The 22,872-nt window shown below is 41.9% G+C and overlaps 2 protein-coding genes across 4 annotated transcripts; one reads left to right on the top strand and one right to left on the bottom strand.

Annotated features, from left to right (window-relative positions):
• Positions 1 to 2,442: 2,442 nt before the first annotated feature.
• On the top strand, positions 2,443 to 12,633 carry LOC125766356 (elongation of very long chain fatty acids protein AAEL008004). Of its 3 annotated transcripts, none has more exons than XM_049432223.1 (8): positions 2,443 to 2,745; positions 4,008 to 4,363; positions 10,758 to 11,179; positions 11,265 to 11,345; positions 11,420 to 11,603; positions 11,680 to 11,746; positions 11,819 to 11,867; positions 11,950 to 12,633. In XM_049432223.1, the coding sequence occupies exons 3-8, from the start codon at positions 10,925 to 10,927 to the stop codon at positions 12,187 to 12,189; spliced, it is 876 nt and encodes a 291-aa protein (XP_049288180.1). In that variant the 5' UTR covers positions 2,443 to 2,745; positions 4,008 to 4,363; positions 10,758 to 10,924; the 3' UTR covers positions 12,190 to 12,633. The 3 variants fall into 3 exon arrangements, with proteins under 3 accessions (XP_049288180.1, XP_049288179.1, XP_049288181.1); XM_049432222.1 differs by lacking the exon at positions 2,443 to 2,745 and adding an exon at positions 3,012 to 3,475; XM_049432224.1 differs by lacking the exon at positions 2,443 to 2,745 and adding an exon at positions 3,012 to 3,475 and having other exon boundaries at positions 4,011 to 4,363.
• Positions 12,634 to 13,082: 449 nt separating this feature from the next.
• On the bottom strand, positions 13,083 to 15,773 carry LOC125766358 (elongation of very long chain fatty acids protein 4). The gene is made up of 4 exons (XM_049432226.1): positions 15,550 to 15,773; positions 15,205 to 15,482; positions 13,931 to 14,093; positions 13,083 to 13,851 (listed from the first exon to the last, which is right to left on the bottom strand). The coding sequence occupies exons 1-4, from the start codon at positions 15,605 to 15,607 to the stop codon at positions 13,517 to 13,519; spliced, it is 834 nt and encodes a 277-aa protein (XP_049288183.1). The 5' UTR covers positions 15,608 to 15,773; the 3' UTR covers positions 13,083 to 13,516.
• Between the last annotated feature and the right edge of the window lie 7,099 nt (positions 15,774 to 22,872).

Genomic DNA, 22,872 nt, shown 5'->3' on the forward strand with positions numbered 1-22,872 from the left:
CATCGAGGACTCGGGGTATGGCAGATCGGCGGTCAGCAGACATTGAACCGTACAAGTGCTGTTTATTTTCGTTGTTCAATTTTCGAACCTCTAATTGACCGTTCGCCACCCTCCCCGGCATACAAGAGAGATGCTGTCCGTTCGAAAAACCCGTTCGGGTACCGTTCGACTGTCGAATATCGAACGATCATCTTTCACCGAAAGTCCTAATCCTAACCATCCAAGTCCAAGTTCGCTTCGCGATGTCGTCACTCGCACCGGTTCATGAATAATGCTACACCCAATGTTGGTGATCACTGCACACGTCTAGCCTGCAATGCCGCAATGAGGTTGAAGATCATTGACGCTCGACTCGTTTCGATCGCTCAGAAGAAAGGCCTCGGTCATGTATAATTTGTAATTACACTGCACCACTTGACCAACGTACCAAATGCCAACCGAACCAGTCCATCCTAACACCAAGGTCACCAGAACCGAAACCGTGACCGAAGGCCAACCTTCACAGAATACGCTGCAACGGTAAACCACCATCGCCAGCAAATGCGTCACCTCCATTACAACTGATCTCTTGCCGCGAAAGCACCTTACTGTGGTTGAATTGGTGAAATCCAATTAAACCTAGATGAATGGAAACATTTATTCAACCAACGAAACGGGATTGCTGCAACACTGCAACGATGCAATTGCAATTAATCAGCTGCTCGCATGACAAACAAATAAAAATCCCCTGTGCAATTGTTTGACAACAGTATGGTTGGTCAGTAAGTCACTTCGTTTGCACAATCCCGAAGCAGATAAGCAGCGGTACTGCAGCTGCACGGACTGGAAAGTGAAGACGGCGCTTGCTAATTTATGCCACCTTCGACATGGTCTGATTGTAACGCTGACCCCTTCGGTTACTTCACCTTATCGTCTCGCTGTCGTCAACGTTAGCTCATCTTGTGCGGACGGACAAGTTCATCTGTAGTGCTTCGAATGCTATATCAAAATGCATAAAAAATATTGTGATGTGATGAAGTTTGTTTTTTTACAGAGTATACAAATTATCCTCTGTGATTAGGGAACGGTAATTAAAGAAAGTTCACAATAATTCCCGACTGAATCGTTTGAAATTAAACAGCATGTTTTCCATCGCATAAAAGGCTCCAGTACCGGTATACTTTCCATGGTTTTGCGTCACCAATACACACGATTTTACATTTTTATCACCAAAATTTATTCGATCCTTCCAACAAACACATTCCAAAACATTCAGATGCTTCCTCAATTCGCCGATTCCTCCTGAGCTCCACGTGCGTCCGTTAATGGTTTCCGTCCCAAAAAGCGCTGCAGGAAAGTCTATTCTCGAACGATCGAACATGCCAATCCGGTTCAGTGACCGGTAACGGAGACCACTGGTTGGAGGTGGTGCATGGAAAGTCCAAACCAAAAATTTTGGAAAACAGAACAGCACAAATCTTTTTTCCGGTTTTGCTGCGTCTTTTTTGTTTCGCAAACACAGACCAGTCGTCACAGAATGACGCAGTGCGAAGGGAGACACGCATACTAAAACACACCTTTTTATTTTATGGGAAAAGAGTTATAATGCTTCCAGAATCTTCATTTGCTACTTGCTTTAGTACGTCATCGGGGCTGGGAGAGTTGTTCGTTACCGTACAGCAATGCATTATGACATTCGAACTATTGACTGCAACGAATAATAATCTTAGTTAATTAAAAAAAACCTTCTTCTTCTTCTAGTCGTACACTAAGAACTTAAAAGTTTAAGAATAAGAGTCATGGCAGCTGAAAACGATATTCTACTAGATCCTAAGCAGGACGATCAACATCAACGACGAGAACGAAACAAAAATACATTTTAACCAAATCAAGTATTATCACTCTTATCGGAATGCGACTGAAGCGGAAGGCAAGCGTCGAAGGTCGAAAGACTTCGCCAACAACCACACACAACGGCCCAATCCTCCGATCCACTTAACTTTCCCGTGCTGGATAAATTAAAAATCAACATAAAAATCCCATCTCTGAATACCCTAGTGATACGATTCGCATCCCAAATTCTCCCATATAGTACACACACAAAAAATAGCAACTCAATAATTCCTACCCCTTTACACGATCACACCACGAGCAAGAACCCCAAGCATCCAAACGCGGATTTGGAATACAACTTGTGACGATTTCGATAATGATTTTTTTGTATGTGGCTTGTATTTGTTAGTGTCTTGTTTTTTTGCCTCTGCATAATGGTTGGGATTTGAAATCCAAAGTCCACCGTTCAGCTTCATATCAAACGTCGCCACACTTTTCGGCAGTTCGGCTGGCCCCATGGCAAACCATGCAGCGTATCCAAATGACGGATGTGAGCGAGACGGCCGATAAGAGAAAGAAAAAGAAACGTATCACAACACCTTTATACCAACCAGTTCACTAACGATTCCGTTTAGTTTAGTTGCTGCCACGAACGAATTCGGACGTTTTGTCACAACATAGTAAAAACCACCGAACTTAAAAAAGGCGGTTTAAGGAAAGCAATAAAGGAGCGCTCCTTACCAACAAAAAAAAAACAACCACCGTAACCACTTCATCTGCTCCATGTAAAAAGTAACGCGAGGCTGGGAATCGTCTTCCACATTCGCCAGTGCTTCGGAGTGATGAAAGTGATACCCGGGGGTTCGACTATGTCCGACTCCTGAGTGACAAATCTATGTGTTAACTAGTGCCTTGGAGTTTGACAAGAAGAAGGTTCGTTGTTCTACTGGTAAAATAAGAATTTTAAGTTTTAGCAACCGATTTCCGTGTAGTGCGCGCTTTTACAAGTTCTCTATGGAAAATACTAACAAAAGACTTAAAGCGACGAACCCTACAATTTTTATTCTGGATCATTTCACTTTTCTACGCCGTTAGAAAAAAAAACACACTCAGCCAAGATCGATTGCAGATAGTTACATTGCTTTTCGCAAACACCATTACGCATACGCACGCAGTGAAAATGAAACGATCATCGTGAGAGTAAAGTGAGAACGCATCGGTAGAATCCTCGCGATCGTCATAAATCTCGCGACCTGCAGCATCCCCAAGCGCATGATCTTGTGTGTGTGTATGTGTGTATTAGCGGAGTATGAAGGGGGTGTGAATAACTTTAGTGAACAGCATTAGTGGCTCCCGATCGAGCAAAACAGAGAGGGAAAACCCCACCGCCAGCAAAGCGAACGTATAGACCCAGAGTTGATCTCTCCCCCTTTTTTCCAGTTTGCCAGTGAAGCTTTTATAAAGCGCAGTGCCGTTCGGTGCGTTAGATTTAATTTATTGCGTCTCCTCGCTGCGGTCGCGTCGCGCTGCTTTGCATTTGCGAAACCTTTTTTTTCTTCACATCATCAAATTCTAATCCGTTCGATATTGCATTACGCGTCCATTAAATGCTGCGGCTGCCCGTGCGCTGAGCGGCAGAAAGTGGACAACCATAAGTGGAAAGGTACGGCAGAAAGTGGCGGAATGAAAGAAGTCAAGGAATTGCAAACATTCTGAGAACTTTCTGGGAAAATTCTGGGAATTCAGTGAAAAAAAAAATTATAACGATATTTTTTTTACGGTGCCGTTAGTGTACAAACTGAGTAACAAGAGTGATCCTGACGTACCAAACAATAACACCCAAGACACACGTATCAAACAAACAGTGTACGAAACACATCGAAACACAGTGAATCCTTTATTTACAGCAAAACGGACGTAGTGCTATTTTTGACGTGTGCCTTGTGGGTGTTTGAAGCGCGTTTGCTCACTGCGCTCGTGTGCGTCGCCAAAGTGACAGTTCCTTTTGGATATTTGAACAAAAAAACACACACACAGGACCTGCATCGTGTTTCGCGGGCCTCGTGTTTGCATTTGCGCACTAGGCGCGGCCCAGGCTCTATAGCAATTTATTTTTCTCTCATTTTCATTCACCTTCATCTTTCTCTATCTCTGTTCTCTGTCTCTTCCGTGCGCCCGTTTGCACTGGCGTGTAGTAGAGGCTGTGCAGGATTCTGTTTTTACTGCATTACATACCACCCCAGTGACGAGTCGCCCGCTCAAAACACAGTGACAGTTTGTGCCGGCGGGAGGAAAAACACTTACGCCCTGAAACAAAAACAGCCGCACGATTTGGAAAAGTGAACCGTTTCGAACCGTTTACCGGTGGAAATTGTAGTGAAGAAAGCAAAACTGTTTGGAAGTGATACTAGTGAACCTGGTGTCTGGTTGCTTTTTGCAGTTGTATGCTGTATTAAGGCGATTGCCAACGAGAGGTGACAATCTAAATACGGGCGTGTGCCGAAGATTTTGACACATTCGGAACAACTGAAACAGCTGTTCGTTGCTTGTGGTAAGTATATACGGTGTATCACTTCCATTTCAAAGCGTTTTGTTCTTGTTCTGGCGGAACTGAAACGAAAGGAAGAAATTAGTCCCGAAAAAAACTTGATCTTCCTAATTGAAACCAATTACAAGAAACAATACTTACGAGCAGCGAGTCTAATCCGCTTGCAATATGAATCAATTCATTCATTCACTGTGAGAAACGCACTGAGACTGACCTTGTCAACCATTGACAAGAGCAACACAACAGTTTACAACCCGGCTTCTTTCTCACCGCCCCCGCCCTTTTTCAACCATCAACTGGAACAATCTCGATTGAGCGGTGTTTGTAGCGTACAAATTAAACAACGTCGCGGAAAAGCGCACTCGCAACGATAACGCTGGACGGTGGGAAAATCGGCGGGAAAAAACTATATCCCGCACACTCCCAAGCACCGCACCGGTCGCTAACGTTTTGTGACAACGAGGTGGCTGGTTTATTTAATCTCAAATTCTCAGCCCACCTTTACACGTTAGCACCCGTCAGCTTAAGCTCCACTTCTAGTCAAAAGTCGAAGGTTAACGAATTAGCGTTTGGCATTGCTTTGTGTGATTGGTCACAGAGCTGCACACGAATTAATTTACCTTCGTTCTCACTTCTCTCCACGTTTTTAGAGGGTCCATTACCCATTTTTTGGGCAATGCATTTTTCTCTGCACACACTTTTGATCGCTTGCGTTACGATAAGGTTACAAAATTTGGCAACACTCTTAGCAGGCCGGGCCCAGATCCCCTTCCCCTGGGGTGATCATTTACTGGAAGGAGCGATTCAGTTCGTTAGTACGGCCACCTGCACCACACGCTAATGATCGAAACGAAATGTTTTCGTGGAATTTTCTAGATTTTGTCGAGGGTGTTTTTTCTTTCTTCACTTACTCGTGAATGGCTGCACACTGGATTTAAATGGCTTGTGGCATATCTTTCGAATCTACATTAGTTGAACGAGCTTGCACATCTTGGTTTGTCAACTAAAACAGATAGTGTAGATTCATCCCAACCCGTTAATATCAGAAAGCAAGGCCCATTAATAAAAAAATGCTTCATACAAGTCGCACGTGCTTTGACGAAAGCGGTTTGTCATTTCCATCCGGGGGCTAAGCAACATACGAAACGACCTTAGTGTTTGCCTGCCTGTTTGTACCTTTTTTTTTGCCTAGCAGCTCCTATCAACAAACCCTGCAGCCGTCATAAACGCCGATGAACTCGTAAACAGATCGTAAATGTCAAATCAGAAGGGAAATTCCTTGACGGGGTTGGTTTTGAAGGCTTTTCGGACGATATGCAAACTGACCTGCCGTAGCAAAAGACGCAATTTTGGGGCACATAAGACACTCAATTCTAGCGTAAAGCACCATCATCACATCAGCCTTCTGTTTGTGTTAACTTTAGTCTGTTAGCTACACGGTTTAACGTGAACCGTCTGAATGTGTTTGCTACTAGCCGCTTCAGTAGAATCTTTCCAGAACAGGTTTACATTGCGAGCGTCATCAACGATCATTGCCGGTACTACTACCACCTGCCGTTCCGATGCCGATTAGTGAATGCAAATAGTCGTATATCATGTAAGAAGCGCCTATCTTAATCATCTTTCAGATCACGATGCACCGGATTGAATAAAAATCGCCCAGCGCAAATCTATCCTGCGAGAAGGCGAGGGAGAGAAATGCTTTCCGCTTCAGTGAAAAAAATGCATATGAACTGAGAACTTCAACTTCCTCGCTTTCATAGCGTCTCGAAAACCTATTTTTTAATCTAGCTCATCAGCAATATGTGTTTTAAGTTCATCCTCCCATTACACCCATCCACTGTTCCCAGCATGGAAAAAGGGAATTTTCCACTTCCCCATTTAATCTGTCGTCTCATTATGATTCTTGCTCAAAATCAATCGTTACATCGCAAATTGAGGTGGCTAAAGTATTAATGAGTTCACCTGTGATTGAGTAAACGCGTACAAAGCTGTTCCATCTCCCTTTAGCCTCCCTGGCAAATCAAATCATTCTCCAAACAATGTCCGTCCGTACATGTGTCGTTGCGTGTGGTCGCTTCGATTAGATGAGCAGCAAATTAATAGCTAAAGGGTCACGCTAGAGGTTCAATCAGCAAGGCGTAAATCAATGGCAATGGGTTTCGTGTGTGACCCGAGTGCGATCGTACCGGGTTGTGTACAATGAATCTAATAATAACCCTGCACATAGCGCGATCGTCAAACGCTAACCGGGAAGCCTCCCGATCATTTTCGCCCGAGCGTATTGGTTCCGGTTCTACAAGCTGACGGTGACGAAATTCGCTGCAAACGTGTATTGAAATGAAAGTAGACATAAATGAAGCACTTCCATTATGGCACTATTAACAGGTAGACAGTTGTCTGTGGAACGTCACAAAGGGTGATATTGCATATTGATTGAGGGTTTGCACCTCAATTAGGTTAATTGCTTAACGAACCGACCATAGAAACTAATCGATTATTGACAAATCTATTTCATCTCAAATGAGCTTCCTTCACTTTGTTTCATGTTTTGCCATCAATACTCTTCCTAGGATGGCACATATGCGATCAATCATATATATTGTGATTATGTTGTGATTTATTGTCTTTTCAAGTGGAAATGTATAACCAAACTTCACAAACATTTCTAGCGTAACAACCCAACTGCTGTACGTTGGACAAGAAAAAAGAACCTGTTTCCATAACAATTCCATCCGAAACAGACAACCTTCACCGGTTACCATAATGTGGCACTTGACTGTATCATTGTCAGTACAACGGGTAACGAGTGGGAAATTGAACTTGACCCACGATCATCGTCGTCGCTTAGGCAATGACCGATCGCAGCTGAAAAGGGAATTTCATTTGTAAACTACACCCAACAAACAGCGCAACAGATGAAGCGCTTTCTTCCTGTGCCACTGTCTGAAACGAAAGACTTTGACATCTTTTTTTCGAAGCGACGAACCCCTTCACGCGTGTATGATCGCATGGATTGCGGTTATGTTTTTTTTTCCATACGCGATTATAAACCACTTTCATTATCTCTTTCTTTGCTGTCTTCTTCTCCCCACCGTGGCTTCTTTCGTTATTAGGTAATAGGCCGCTATTACTGACACACTGCAGCAGGATGCTGCAAATGACGCCGCGTCGCTAGGGGATAGTCTGCTAACCGGCACGGTTCCGCACACACGGTCCCTCGCCTAATGTGCACGGCGAAATACGGCCGGCCGGTATACGCAAGCCATCCGTCCTGTTGTGCTGTTTCATTTATCGGAAAAACATCACGTCACATCATCGGTATGCCCCCAATAAGGGGAAGATAATGATTTTTGAACACTAAACACTCTCGCTGTGTTCGTAAACGTCTATTTCTAAGGATGGTTCGTGAACACCTTTTAAAACATCAACGACTAAAAAACTAAAAACTTTTCTTCACGCTGTGCTTCATTTTGTGTCCATACTAATCATCGGTGTGCTACATGATGAACGCACACCCATTCACATTTCGTGAAGCAACAGCGCTTAAAACTTATTCGGCAATCGAGATAAACTGTTACTAGCGACTACCGCCAACATCGTTGCAACAGTGGAGGGCAGTGCAGTTTTTTGTGAAGCTCCGAAAATATACTCCATTTGCGACAGCGCTATATTTAAGACAAAACACGCAAGATTAAGCAAGGTGTTTCGGGCGCCCTTGCGGTTGATAAATGGACTACTTGTTGGCAGTGAAATGAAAAATATAATATCTGTTAATAGTGTACCGAACTACCACCGGTCCGAAGGCTAATGTGATACATTAGACAAACGTGATCCCAATGTATTGATCATTTTGGCAAAACAATGAATTTCCCTTTCGTTTGTCTGGGGTTCGGTTTTCAAGGTTGCAATAAAAATGTTTTCGTTTTTGGTTCCCTCTTTCCCGCCTTTCTTGCACCAAGAATAAATACAACTTGCACATAGGAATAGCAGGTACACCGGTATTTGAGCAAATATCTGTGTCACTTGGGCAGAAATGAAATCGTAACAAAAAATTTACAAACAATCCGAAACGAAAACGATTGCCCAACAGTTTTGCCGTCCGGAGGATGATGGACTACACTAGGTCAGGTGGATTGGCTGTTTGACGACAGCCACTTACCCCATCCGATGAACCTATGAACAATACTGTTTTCTTTTTTTTTCCACAAAGCTCGGCTTCAAAAAAGATCGTCAACGCCATGCGATGCAAACTACCGAGTACCGAAACCCACACCAACCCCCTATTCAATACCACTGCGACCCTGGTGGTTGTGGCTTGGGGATAAATATTTGCTCCCCCGTTGCGGCTCCTTCAACGCCAGCAGTCATTTCTTTTGAACGCCGGACGCATAGCCGAGTTCAATTGAAAGCAAAATCATACGCAAAGCATGTTTGCGTTTCGCCCGCCCGCTGTAGGATCGATCTGACATTGAATATTTTTAAGTGCCCCAGGGGAAGAGTTATTGACGCCTGGCAACTCAAGGGTGATTTTCAAGAGCTAAAAGATTTATAACACCACACCAACACCTTGTTTTATTTTTCACACTGTTCATGACAAAATCATTTTTAGGTATCTAAAAAACATAAATTTATTTAATAAAGATCAATAAAACAATTTATCATTTGTTGTTCACACTAATACAACTGAAACAACTGACATAAAGTTCATTAGCCAAACGGTTCAAATCCGGAATGAGGCGTGTTTGTACAATAATTAAAAGTATCATTTGCGCACAATCACTGCAATATTTGTGTTCATAACAACGCGAAACCAATATATTTTCCGTTACTTTTGTTTAACCGCAAATATTGTCTTTTACAAAATTAGGAAATCTTCACAGACAAGATTCTAAATAAACAAAACACAAGACAAGTAAGCACACAAAGAGATGTCATTCACCACATGTTTGCATTATTTACCATCACATCGATGTGGTTGTGTGGAAGGTTTCGTTCGGAGGAACCATTTCACACTGCCACAGCGCTGTTATGATGTTGCAAAACATCATGGCTGACTTCCACATTCCGCGTACTGACACATCAACATAAGCTAACAGAAGTCAAGGACATGGTGGGGCGATAATTTCTTAGCTTTGATAAGCTCTATCGCTACCGTACCATTCGGTTTGTTCTATCACATCCTCACTAAATATTGCCCCCGAGTGGTCGGAAACGTTCTTGTGCCGATTGGGAAACGCGCACTGATGGGAAGTCGTAAACAAGCATAAACCACGCTTGTGACGATCAGTGTCAAACCGATCGTGGTTTTGCAATGCTCACCGCTACCGTATCGGAAACCCTTTGCAAGGGAGTCTAACTATCTACCAACCGATTCTAAGGTCAACCGGCCGCAGATGGTAAAACCGCCATGTTTCAATGCCATCCGTCAAACGATATTGTCGTTACACGATCTGCTAGGAGGCACAAGGAGGCAATCCGCACACTCCCGAACGTAGCGGACCGATCGTCGAAGTTACTGGGATTTTTGCATCGCATTGCAAGGGGTTCGTCGCTTAACGCTGCGGTCCACGTTTCTACTGTACATTGTCAAACGTACGAATAAACTGGGCAATAATCGCATTCAGAAGATTGATTCTTTTTATGATACTGCTTTGATCTAAATGGTTCTTCACAATAAAACGGAATATGGTAACGCTAAAAACCATATAAACCGTTTTCCGCATGATTAAATTTAGCATAAAACTAATGCCATTCCCTTGCTAGTCGTGCCGGAAACATACACAGCAAACTTGTTATAACCGGTTGAACCGTAGCTAACGAATATCGCTATCGTCTTATTTAACCAGTCGATCGACGTGACAGTATGATTCTGAATGTTTAATGAAATGTCACTAGGATTTTTAAAACACCTGCTACGAGGAAGTTAACTATGACCAGGAAACGATACCAGCTATTGCAGCTGAGAAGATCATAAATGCAAAACCAAAAGTTTTATACTTTTCTAATGCATTGGCCGGAAAACGGTATATTGTCCTTGCTTGATACAATATTCGTATGCATTTATTTTGTCACAGTACAAGAGGGGGAAATACATCTATGGGAAGTAGTCAACAACCTGTACACTACCGGTAGCAATCGTCACGTGTTGAATTCATTAGAACAAGAATGTATATCATTTGTCATGGAATGTGTACTTTACAATTCTGATTCAATTATAACGGTCAATGAATGGAAAAATATCTCTTCGCAAAGAAATCCTTCTGCATTACGTGATTTTTAATAAATTCCCCTTCATGCGATGACATTTGTTGATCGATGTTTCTGCCGCAATTGAACTACCACATTTATTAACGCGTGCTGTTTGTTTGCTATTTTTTCCCCTCTTCTCCATCAGATACAACCCCGAAAAGACTTCGACAGCCGATCAATGTCAATACTGTCCGCAGACGCTTGCTAAGCTCAACAGTTCACAATAAAGTGCTAAACAAAACTCACGTAGTCACTAGTGCAGTGTGCTTCTTATAAGTCTGAAACCTTCCAAAAAAAAAAATCAATCCCAAAATGGCTTCCACAAATACGACGGCATCTTCCAACTATTGGGACTTCATATTCACCGAGCTGGCCGATCCGCGGACAAATCATTGGCCGCTGATATCGTCACCTGTTCCAGGTTTGACGATCATTGCCTGCTACCTGTACTTTGTGCTGAACTTCGGCCCAAAGTATATGGCAAATCGTAAACCTTTCCAGATGCAAAAGACCCTGGTCGTGTACAACTTTATTCAAGTGCTAGTCAGCATATATCTGTTCGCTGAGGTATGTGATAAGCATCGTGTCCGGTATGCTGTGCGAGATGTTTGGTTTATGCTTGCATTTTCCTCTTTTGCATATTAAATCACAGGGTCTGGACGGTGCCTGGCTACGGCACTACAGCTGGAGATGTCAACCGGTGGACTTTAACGATAATCCCGTCGCTATGAGGGTAAGGATATGCGATTGTATGATGATTTTCTGATAAAATTTTAAACAACTTTATATGGCCAATAAACCTCACAGGTCGCACGTGGCTGCTACGTCTACTTCCTGGCGAAAATTTCCGAGCTACTGGATACAGTGTTCTTCACGTTGCGGAAGAAAGACAACCAGATCACCTTCTTGCACCTGTACCACCACACCGTAATGCCAATGATCTCCTGGGGCGCTACCAAGTACTACCCCGGAGGACACGGCACATTCATCGGTTAGTTCGGAAAACTTTTAAATCGTTTCTTCTATGTTTGCTTCAATTATTTCTCTCTTCTACCCGATTCTCTCAGGTGTGATCAACTCGTTCGTTCACATTGTTATGTACACGTACTACATGATGGCTGCGATGGGACCTCAGTAAGTTTACTTATCTTTAGAGTATTTTTAGAGCTATTAAGTAATATTTATTACGAAATAACTGCTTTACAGGTATCAGAAATATCTCTGGTGGAAGAAGTACATCACCAACCTGCAGATGGTAAGAATGAGAACGTTCTACGGTGAAATTTGTGGGACTTGACATAATGCATTTTTCTTTCGCTATTATACACTTGCAACAGGTCCAGTTCGGTATGGCATTCGCTCACTCCGCTCAGCTTCTTTGGACCGACTGCGGCTACCCACGCTGGTCCGTCTTCTTCACCCTACCGAACGCGATCTTCTTCTACATGCTGTTCAATGATTTCTACAAGAAGTCGTACGGTTCGAAGAAAAAGGCCGCTCCAGTCACTGCCACCGATGTTACCACCAAACCGATCGAAAACAATAACTCGCCAAAGGTCGCCAGCAAGGAGCTGTGAGGAATGTCTCTAGCGGTCCAACGCCACCGATCAACAACCGTCTTCAGCGTAAACGTAAATCAACAAACCAATAGATATCGAACGGCGCCATCGCCACGCGAGGTGTTGCCAGGCCCTATTCCTACGCCGCAACCACATCTTGACCACTGTTCCGATTGATGGCGGTGCTGCTACTGCTCATCTAGCACCAGTGGACGGGAGCGTGTTCCATTTTCTCAACGTACCTTGAATGTACCATGATAGCTAGTGCGTGTACTAGCAGCCCGACAGGAAGAAGTAACTGCGAAGAAGGCCATCCAGCGGCCAAACGCTCAATGGGGGAAAGGCCACATGGGGCGAGTGATCGATTCCGAAATCGTACGGTTAGGTAGCGATCTAGTGTAATATTAGTCTGTAAGATAATTTCGTTTTATAAAGAAAAATAAATTAATGATACAACTGAAACTACTGCCGACAAAAAAGAAACACACGGAGAGTTTACGTCACTGTTAGCCCGGACACACTTGAATTGTGCCAGCGACACTAAATCTTCCTAAGCCTTCCCATGGTTTTGTGGTGTACTTTTACTTTTATTTCCCAAGGCAAAACAGGAAACCAGCAAAAAAAGGTAAGATATGGATCAAACGCAACTAATCGTTCCCCACACTCCCAAGGTCGATTGCATAGTGGTTTGACCGACTTGTCATTTGTCAAGATTTTCTAGTTGAAATCTTTTTTTTGTTTTTTGTTACTTTCTACGCCTACCTACCTTTCCTTTGCTACACGATTACCTAAAGACTAGTTATTGTTTCTCGCTTTCGTTCTGTATTATTATTGATTTTGTGCCAAACCATTGGTACCGCACCGGTTCCCGGCGAACCATGGCACAGATTTGAAAATACATTTTTGGAGGTTTAGTTTTGCATAAATTAACTCCCGGGACAATCGTTTGGAACGGGTTGTGCGAACCCGTACGCGGTTCCCCGGTTGTGGAGGCATCGAAGTAAAACCCCAAAAACGCTTGACCGCTTCGTAATAACGCGTAGCAGGTAGACCAACAACGGAGTGAAAGAAGAAAAAAAGCAAAGAACCGGTTTCGTGCGGTTTTGGGGGTATGATCATTCGGGAACGAATGATGCTGTCAGCACACGCGATCAAAAAAGACAGCATCCAGCGCAGGACGTTAAGAAAGAAACATTCCAACATTTGCTTATTTGAAAGGCAGTACTCAACCAACATTTTATTTTTGTGCTACTGCACCATGATAAAACATTGAATTACTGGTTTTAATAAATAAATTAAACAGTGTATTAAAAAAAATCCTTAAAATCTATTTTATCAAACCATTTTAATCCACCTTCACACTAACCGGCCGCTTCCGGTACGCCTTCCGGTAGAAGTCGATGAACAGAAACAGAAAGATGGTAATGTTGCTGACGAAGAAGTACGTTAATGCGCGCGGCACCTGACACTGCATGCTGTTGATGAGCACGAAATAGCACAGCATAATGCCAAACTGCAGCAGCTGTAGCGTCGTCAGATGACGCTTCCAGAACAGGTACTTCTTGTCCCACAGACGTTTCTGTTGCTCGTCCTGGGGTCCGAGGGCCGCGATGAGGTAGTAAGTGTACATGAAGACGTGCACGAACGAGTTCAGCACACCAATAAATGCTGCATGCGTTCCTGTACGAGAGTTGAAAATGAGTTTTCAGGGTTGGGTTTCCACTTTTCTAGACCATTTTCCCAACGTGTTCATACTTACCGGGAATGTACTTCAAATAGAACCATGTGAACAGCACCATTATTGTATGGTGGTACACGTGGAGAAATGACACCTGGTTCTGTTTCTTGCGCAACACGAAGAATACGGTATCGAGCAGTTCCACAATTTTTAGCATCAGGTATATCCAAGCACCGTTCCAGATCTGTCGAAGAAAATTAAAATCGTTTTAGAGTGAATTTATCCAGTTTTAAGTTTTTTTTTTGCATTTGGTAGAAATAAATTTAATTCATCAAACAAATAAAATAAGAACTGATCATTTTACTCTACTTGTCACTCGGTCAGACAGCTAATTTATTGTTTTGACGCCTTCACACAAATGTGTTCTTAAATCAACAAAACACAGCAGCACCAAAAAGGGTGTAACACGCATTGCTGATCAATTGTCGACACGAAACAATTCCCGCTACCAAACGCAATGATCACTTTGTGCACGCAAATGACTTAATTAAATCATACGATTTCACAACACACAAAAGATCTGCCGAGTCACTGCCTTACGAAACAAAACCCCAACCAATAATTCAATCATGCATTAACACAACACTAAATTACCTACAGCACCCGAGCATCATGTTCTGGTGCTTATGATCTGTTCGGCAAAATTAAATCTCGTCTGGATGAGGTGAAGAAAAACGTAATCGATCAGTGTGTACAGTTGCAAAATGAAACACCAAAACAAAAAGGCCAAACATCAAAAACAGGAAACTTCATACCAATTCGTTATATGCGTCTCATCTTCAGCAAGTATCGCACCGTCTGATTCGTTCGGTACAATAAAAAAAGGCAAAAGAACGAAATAACCAAAACGAATTCACCGAGCAGAACTGCGAAAGGAAATGAATACATTAAGCAACGAAAAAAAAGGTGTACGCGGTGTTGAGAAGCCTTCTTCCTGCCTCGGATCGCTATAACACACACGGTGGAACGAAATTAATCACTGTAATGAGTTTAACCTCCAGGCCGGGCAACGTATCGTCTGTGGACGGTTGCTCCAAAGGTCTAATCTACATTTTCCAAGCTGCTATTCTCCCTCTTTCGGATCACTGTCTGACGTATGGCGCAATCAAGTGTGAGGGGTTTTCCCTTCTATTAATACAGCCATGTGCCATTTTGATAATCAAAACACAACAATAACAAAAAAACACACACTCACACACGCCTCCGAGCTTGATCTTACGCTGTAACTGAGGCACATCCTCCTTACGATCGCGTTTTCGGGTAGAGTGGAAATTAATTGCTAATTATCTGCTTACCGTCAGCTGCAGCTCTCTGCTAACGCCAGTCATCGGTTCGCCGCAGGACATCGACATGTACTGTGCAAAAAGATCGGTAAAGAAAGGCGTGAGACAGAACACGGTCGATACCACGACTTGGGCTGCATTGTACGCGATCAGTGTATGCTTCAGCTCGAACGGTTTACGTTGCTCCATCCAACGTGGACCGAACCACAGGACGAACAGCAAATACAGGCCCGATATCGTAAGGATCGGTGTCGGTGTCTGCATCAGTGGCCAGCTATCGATTAGAGGATCTAAACACAAACACATCGTTAACTAATTAATATACTAAAGGATAAAGAACGGGGATGTATTCCGCACCTGCACCCTGGTAGAAATTGTGGTACTGCACCGACATTCTTTCCACGTAATTACTCATTGTGCTAATTGTTTCACGTTTTACTTTCAATCCTTAAACTGCACTGTCACCAACAAAAACCGTGCAATGCGATGAGACACACGCTTGCAGTAGAGGCGGACTCGGTTCAAGCTCGCGCACCGTCACGGGCTGACTGATCGGGAAGCTTAACACCGGCAACCGTGAAAGGGCCCCGTTTGGCGAAATTCCGGTGAAATGGCGAAAGTAAAACCGAGGAAAGTGTCTTCCACACTGGTGACCCTTCCCAACTGAACAACCACCACCGAACAACAAAACACCTCATTTAGCGTCTCCTGCACAGCCCAAAAAGGGATGAAAGTGCAAGAGGATTTTACAATCACCGGCAAAAACACGACCATGACCACAAACTTGGGAACTGATGTGTTGTTGTTGGAAAGTGATTGTTTGTCCCTTTTTTTCTACTTCTTCTTCCACATCGTCCACGAGGGCGTACTCACACGTGAACTTACCACTGCAATCGCGTTAACATCGATCAGATCGCGTTTATTTGTTCCTGTTTGGCTTTTGTTTTCTTTGCTTTTTGCATTACCCTGCAGCCGTTGCAATTTCTGCCAGCCCATCTGGAAAGCATTGAAAGCAGTAAGAAAGTCTCCTGTCTGCCCTTCCTTGCATACGCATACAAAAAGGGGAAAGTTTCGTTATTTAAGATTATGCACCTGAGGTTTGAAGTCTGCGGCGGGTACATACAGGTGGTGACGAACGGCGGAGACAGTTGGATGAGTTGATGAAGAATTTACCGCATTGTTGAACCGAACGAGCCTGATTGACTTAGTGACTCGCGAAGTTCAGTTTGAGACGAACGGGTTTAGTCACTTTGAATGTCTGCTCCCTTGAATGGGTTGCATTTTTGTTACGTTGTGCTCAGTACTGAGTGGCGCGTTTGTTTGTTAGATGTCATGCTAATTGTGAGTGGCTGCGTGTAATGAAAACAATTATTCATCTACCGCTAGCATCTCATGAGTGATGCTTTCTCCACCACATACAAGGTGTAAAATCGCTATATAAATTCTACTCGTGCAGTAACGCAGCGTTACTGCAGTGTTGGTATAGCTGTTTTTCTAAGCCAGTGTTGTAAAACTTTAATTTGCCCAATATGAAAGCTCAATCAACAAACCCTGCATGTTCACTAGGATTGGTTTCGTATTTTAATGTTTGTATATATCTAAACCTACTTCGACTTATCGAAATGTGAATGGATCATACCAAACGTTGTTTAACGGTAGGACGATGCTAAATATTTCATAGTACGCTGGCTCAACAAATGGTACAAGTGGTACGGTTTCCAGAGTGTGTTGGCCAAGTGAAAATAAGCAAAAGTTGAAGAGAGCAAAATCAACCACATTTTAACAGCAGAATATTAGTTTGAAGCAATTCCTCGAAGATTTGTCATTTTTTAATTGCTGAGCGGGAATTGCTGAATGGTAGCGGCGCGGGTGTCTACAGTGATCAAATCCTATCCGGGCTAAACCTTCGTACGCAGGACAGACTACCTCGCTACGGGTAAATAAAGCCAATGAAAGTTAGCAATAGCTGGCCAAGACCTCTTCAAATTGTAGTGAATTTAAAAAAAGAAGAAGAGTAAATGGTGATGCCCATCCAGGAGAAAAGGAATAGCTGGTGAAGATGGTGATAATATTACCAGGACCGGGCAACCGGGCCACCATTGACCACTGCAAATTTTGAAAAGCAGTGAAAACATCCATTAAAATACTGCGTTAAACTGATCTGATTTGCTATCGGTAAGGGGTAAGGAATTTTTGAATTTGATTAGACATTTTATTCAACAATTTACTATTTTTAATGGTTGTAGAAAACAGAATACATGTCATGCGCTACGAAAATATTTCTTTTCCGTGGTCGATCCTGCAATGGCACATCATAAAACCAAAACTGAAGAGACCCGAAGTGCATTTTAAAAGGAATTTTCTAAGCCTTCCACTAACATCTTCAATGTTTGAATTTTCCCTATTTTGGCGATTGTAGCAGAACTATTGCAAAGAAATTCTGACGGAGCCAAGATAGTAAATTGGACAATTTTGATAGTTGAAAAGAAGCAATTAAAAACCACGATGGCCGGGCTGACATTGGCCTTGACCAACTTTGAAATCCTCAAAACGAACGAATAATTCTCATATCGGTTATTAGGAGCTCGCGGTGAAGGGTAATGAATCATTCGATTTGATGAAAAATTGTTTCACAGGTTATTTTTGCTTTTGGTTGTAGCAAATGAAATTCACCTAATGTTCAATGCAAATTGGCATGTTCAGTCTGTAAGGCTGGATTTCACTGTAAGTATCGTAATATCGCCAACGTAAACCGTAATTACATCAGGACATTTTCAGCATGATAAAAAAACTTCTACTAGATGTGACGAAAACTCCATAGAACATACCTCGGCAATACGTAGATCTGTTGTGTAGCCATGTAACCGGGCCTATTAACTAGTAACAACAAAATTGACAAATCTACAAACTAAAGTAAAAATTAATTTCTCGAATTAATTTACACAATACCGAATTTACTAATTTGTTGCACAGTTTTTCAAATCCGATGTACTAATGTATTGAAAAATCTGATTCTTGACACTTTCAACTGTTAATATAATAATAAAAGTTATCTTTTGGCATTTAGAAGAACCGTAAATCTTTTTTTTTCGATATGATTGTATATTGAAACAATTTAAACAAATGCAAAAAAATAAACATTTTATATTGTTAAACCAAATATTTCTTCCATAATATTACTAGTTGTTTTCCTGCATCATGTATAACTCATAGCTAAACAATCACTCGTGCATATCGGCCATGATCGAGATTTAAACCCGAATCTGAAGTACAGGCGTCCCCCGAGTTACGATTCCCTCGAGATACGGCGATTCGCAGATACGACGATTTTGATCTTGACAGTTGACAGTTGTTATTTTGCTCAATTTGTCAGTTTATTGTCTACTGAATTTAAAAATTAAATTGTTGGAATAAACTTATACATTCTTGATAAATATTTTAAGGAAATATTGAAAAGATCATTTAATATACTATTCAAAACGATTTCTAGATAATTTTTTCCTCTAAAATATTTAAATAAAGCTTTCGATGTATTCTCGACTTACGACGATTTCGATTTACGCCTTGCTTAGGGCTCTTTTTTCGGTCCCAAATACAGTCGTAAATCGTGGGACGCCTGTATTGTTATGTCGTTTCTAACCACAAACAGCCTGAAAATGAAACTATCATTGGTAATAAAACAAGAAGATATAGGTTTTACCGGACGTGTACAGTTAGTTTAAGAGTTTATTACTGTATCTTATGTCAATTCGTTCGTCGTATGTTTATTCACGTCAGCAATAAACGAAATAACGTAACTTCACGTAAGTTTACAATCCCTTTTAATACGATTCTGTTTTTTTTCTTATATTTTTGCCTTTTGTATTAGTTTTAGGTTTATAATAGGATAGGATTATTGTTTAACCTAATTACCAGATACATGTAATAATAATAAATAAATAAATAAATTTAAAATTTGCCTTAAATTTTGATTATATACCAACAAAGTACAAACTATATTGCACCCTCATTTGATATACGCGGAATTCGAGGTGTGCGGATCCTCGCAGTTATCCTTAATCCACTTTACTAAAGTGTATTTTAAGCACTACCTGTATATCTTCAAAAGGTCAAAACATCCCCCATTGTGTAAATAAATTTTCGTACAACATTTCATACAATTTTTAAAATGCTTTACCACAGTGGAGTTGCGCCTAAATATAGGCAAATAAATGCTTCGCTTGCACTTCGCGTTGAGACTGCGCTTTACTATTACTTTTTATTAAAATTTTCAGATTCTTTATTGCCTCGAACACAAAAAGTAATTAATGTATCAAAATAGACCTATATCAAATTTAGAACCAACGTACTACGACTACACCGAGAGCCGTTCAGCATCGCTTTCATCGCTACGGTCATCACCTGGAAAATTTCATATACAATACAAACGATGCAAAAAATAAGGGCCATAGGGCTTACCGAAACGAAACGCAACACAATCGCACAACGTAAAAATGTTTCACCTTCAATCTGATGATCATCCCATGTGCAAAGCTCTCTCGTGGAAAAGTGTACCGAATTTCCATTGTCCACGAAAAACGTCCCGTTCGGCTGTAACTAGCACCATTTAACTGTAACGACCAACAGCATCGGAAGCTTTGCCCTCTTTTTTAATACTCTGTGACTTCTTTCCCTATCAGTCTATCCGAATCGAAAGCAAAACCACCGGAGCACCATTCGCACATTTGCACATTTTGCTTCGCACGAAACACCGATTACGATTCCATCCCGTACGGTGTGGCACAATCGATGCAATTGATGTAAATAACCACTTGATGACGATTAGCAACCGATGGGACAGGAATCTGCTCGTTTATTTCGTTTCGCGAATGCATATCAGGATCAAAAATTGGAGGCAGAAAAAAAGCACACACACACCATTGCTTCGTTTCGAGCAAGCGTACCTTAGTAACATCCCGTGGGATCGCTTAGGAACTGTAGTGGGATATTTTGCATACAGTACCAAAGGTCAGGGGCTTTTTCCGTGATGATGGATCCAGTGAGATACTCTGTGTCGAGAGTGATAAGCGATGAAATGCAAACGTTCAGCTAAAGGTGGTAGGCCATACCAAGCCGCGAGGTGAAACAATTGAAAGCAAAATGTTGTCGACATGAAATGGAGATTACAAATGGCCTAAAATGGTCGCACCACGAACGATCCGAGAATGGGCCCCATTGTAATGGTGCCAATTTTCAGCAACCGTTAGCGTTAGCCCGAAACGTCTCCCCAGATTGGCCGAGTTTTGCGACTCGAGTGACCATCTCTTGCTTCGTTCGGTGACGGTGGCCGTGATGCGGAGGTAATCGTTCACAAGGATCAATTTGTGGGTGTGCTTGCGCCTTGCAGGACACAAAACATGGCCATGTTTCCGGCACAGCGTAAACGACGAACCGTGCCACATCCCGTGAACGATGTTACCGGCAGCTTAAGATAGTAGACGAAGCTGTAAACGAGCAGGCAGATGAAGAGGAAGCGGATTAGAGTTTACCGTACACTTAATCCTGAGAATGCATCGAAAGCAGCACCACCACTACACGGCGGACAGTTGTACTGGGAAGACGGTGCTGTTTAAACTGTTACCGGGAACATGTAATACTGTTCGTGCCCGTACACAGCCACACCTTAAGACGGTTTCTATGTTGCAATGTGATCGCCGTCCCGCTGTCAGAGGCATACATATGGGTGGGGTGCAGTATGTTTGGGATACATTCGAATGCAAATCCAAAACGTTGGCAGCTGGCAGCAAATGTTATTAATTGTACTGCCTGTACGGGCCTGTTGGCACATCAGAAACACATCGCTTGTATGGCCGGTACGGGAAGAGCGCATTACATGGTCAGGCTTTTAGGTATCTGTCTATTCGTTCGGCTAGAGTTATGATCGTCGGAAAATGAGAGCACACTCGTAAAACATTTTTCGTACATCGGAAAATTTGAATAAGTGTTTTATTCATTTGAAGCGTCTTATGGTGTAGATGGAGAACTTAAAATTATAAATGTATAAATATGTAACAGAAAGATTGTTACTTTGATATGATTCAACAAATACGTAATGTTGATTATTGCCAGTTGAACTTTGTGTTACACAACACAGAAATATCTAAACTGCATGACACAATGAAAGCTTTACACACAGCTTTTCAATTAATGCGAAAGAGCCATTGCGAATACAATGTTCAGGATCAGTTCTCTGAAAAATCGAGTCGTCGGTGCATCGTCAGTTCGTGAGTAAGTGCATACGTTAATCCGTCAGTGCTGTAGATTCTTTGGATTCTGTCGTGTAGGGCGGCCCGGTGGCGTATGTGATAAATGGCGCCGTTTTCACACGACAGGACCGGGATCAAATCCCATCCGGACCGTCCCCCGTTGCAAACACTGATTATCCGGCTACGCGGAAAAATAAATTTAGTAAACCAGAAATGGCCGGTGTAACCTTAAAGAACCAACAAGTGAGAGAATAGATTCTGTTCCATGTCCCTATCCATCTGATTCTCGACTTCTACAAAGATGGTCGTCTTGGCATTAGTTCCCTGTAAAGCGTCAGTACGTCAGTACGAATACATGACTACGCATGAGTGCGGATATTATTTGTTTCTAATTTGCGTGATTTTAAAATTTAGGCTAAATAACATGAACAATATCAGAACAAGAACATTCCTAACATCACGTAATCAAGAAAATTAAAAATATCTAAAACAAATATAGAAAAATGCCCGGGACAAGGCAAAGAACAAAGAGGAAATGCTTTGTAAAAATTGTAATCACTTCAGACTTCTGTGGCTGACAATACGGCTAAACCCGTGATCATGTAATGTAAATAATAAAAAAAATAGAAAAACTGTGCTGTAAGGCAAAATATTTTATTCCTGGACATGAGGACATGAAATTGTGCAAGTAACGATCGAGGGCCACGAATCTATATAAACTTGCAGTTTAAGGAGTTCTGATGGATGTAAATGTACAGTATCGTTATAATTCTACGGTTTTATTTCATATTTGAAGTTACTATTATTTCTGTCTTGATGCATGACCCTAGCTGTAGAATTATGTTTCATCATTTTTCAATATTTTATTAACCTCAATATTTCTTCATCGTATTGAACGATGGTACAAAATTCTAACTACGGTGGCTTTAAAACATTAAATTTTACTAAACAAAATAAAAGATTAACAAATAGTTTTTGCATGTTATGTTCAATCTCCTTCTTGATTGAATCGTCTCCGTCATGTAGTGTATTACTTGATTTTAAATCACAATTGAATCTGGGGTATTCGATTCACACCCTTCGGTGTAACAAACTGATTGTCGAGGAGCAATTACATGGATCATGTACAAGATCGTGGAACGAAATGAGACATAGGTCAAGGCCATAGATCCATACATAAGATTTAATGGACGCTTGGTAAAATATGCTGATTAGTCAGGACAGTCTTTCATGACGATATACTATTTAAAAGTGGCACATGTTGCACTTTAAAATAAATAACAAGTTTAAACTTCATGACTTCCTGTTAGCTTTGTGTCAAATGCATTTGTTTGCCAGTTTTTTCTTTTTCCGAACGAACGCACATTGCTCAGCCAACTCATTGTTTATGATTCACCAACCAACTAGTAGGTGGTGCCCCTTAACGACCCAGCAT

Source organism: Anopheles funestus, chromosome 2RL (genome assembly GCF_943734845.2).
Source record: "Anopheles funestus chromosome 2RL, idAnoFuneDA-416_04, whole genome shotgun sequence".
NCBI classification, from domain to species: Eukaryota; Metazoa; Arthropoda; class Insecta; order Diptera; family Culicidae; genus Anopheles; species Anopheles funestus.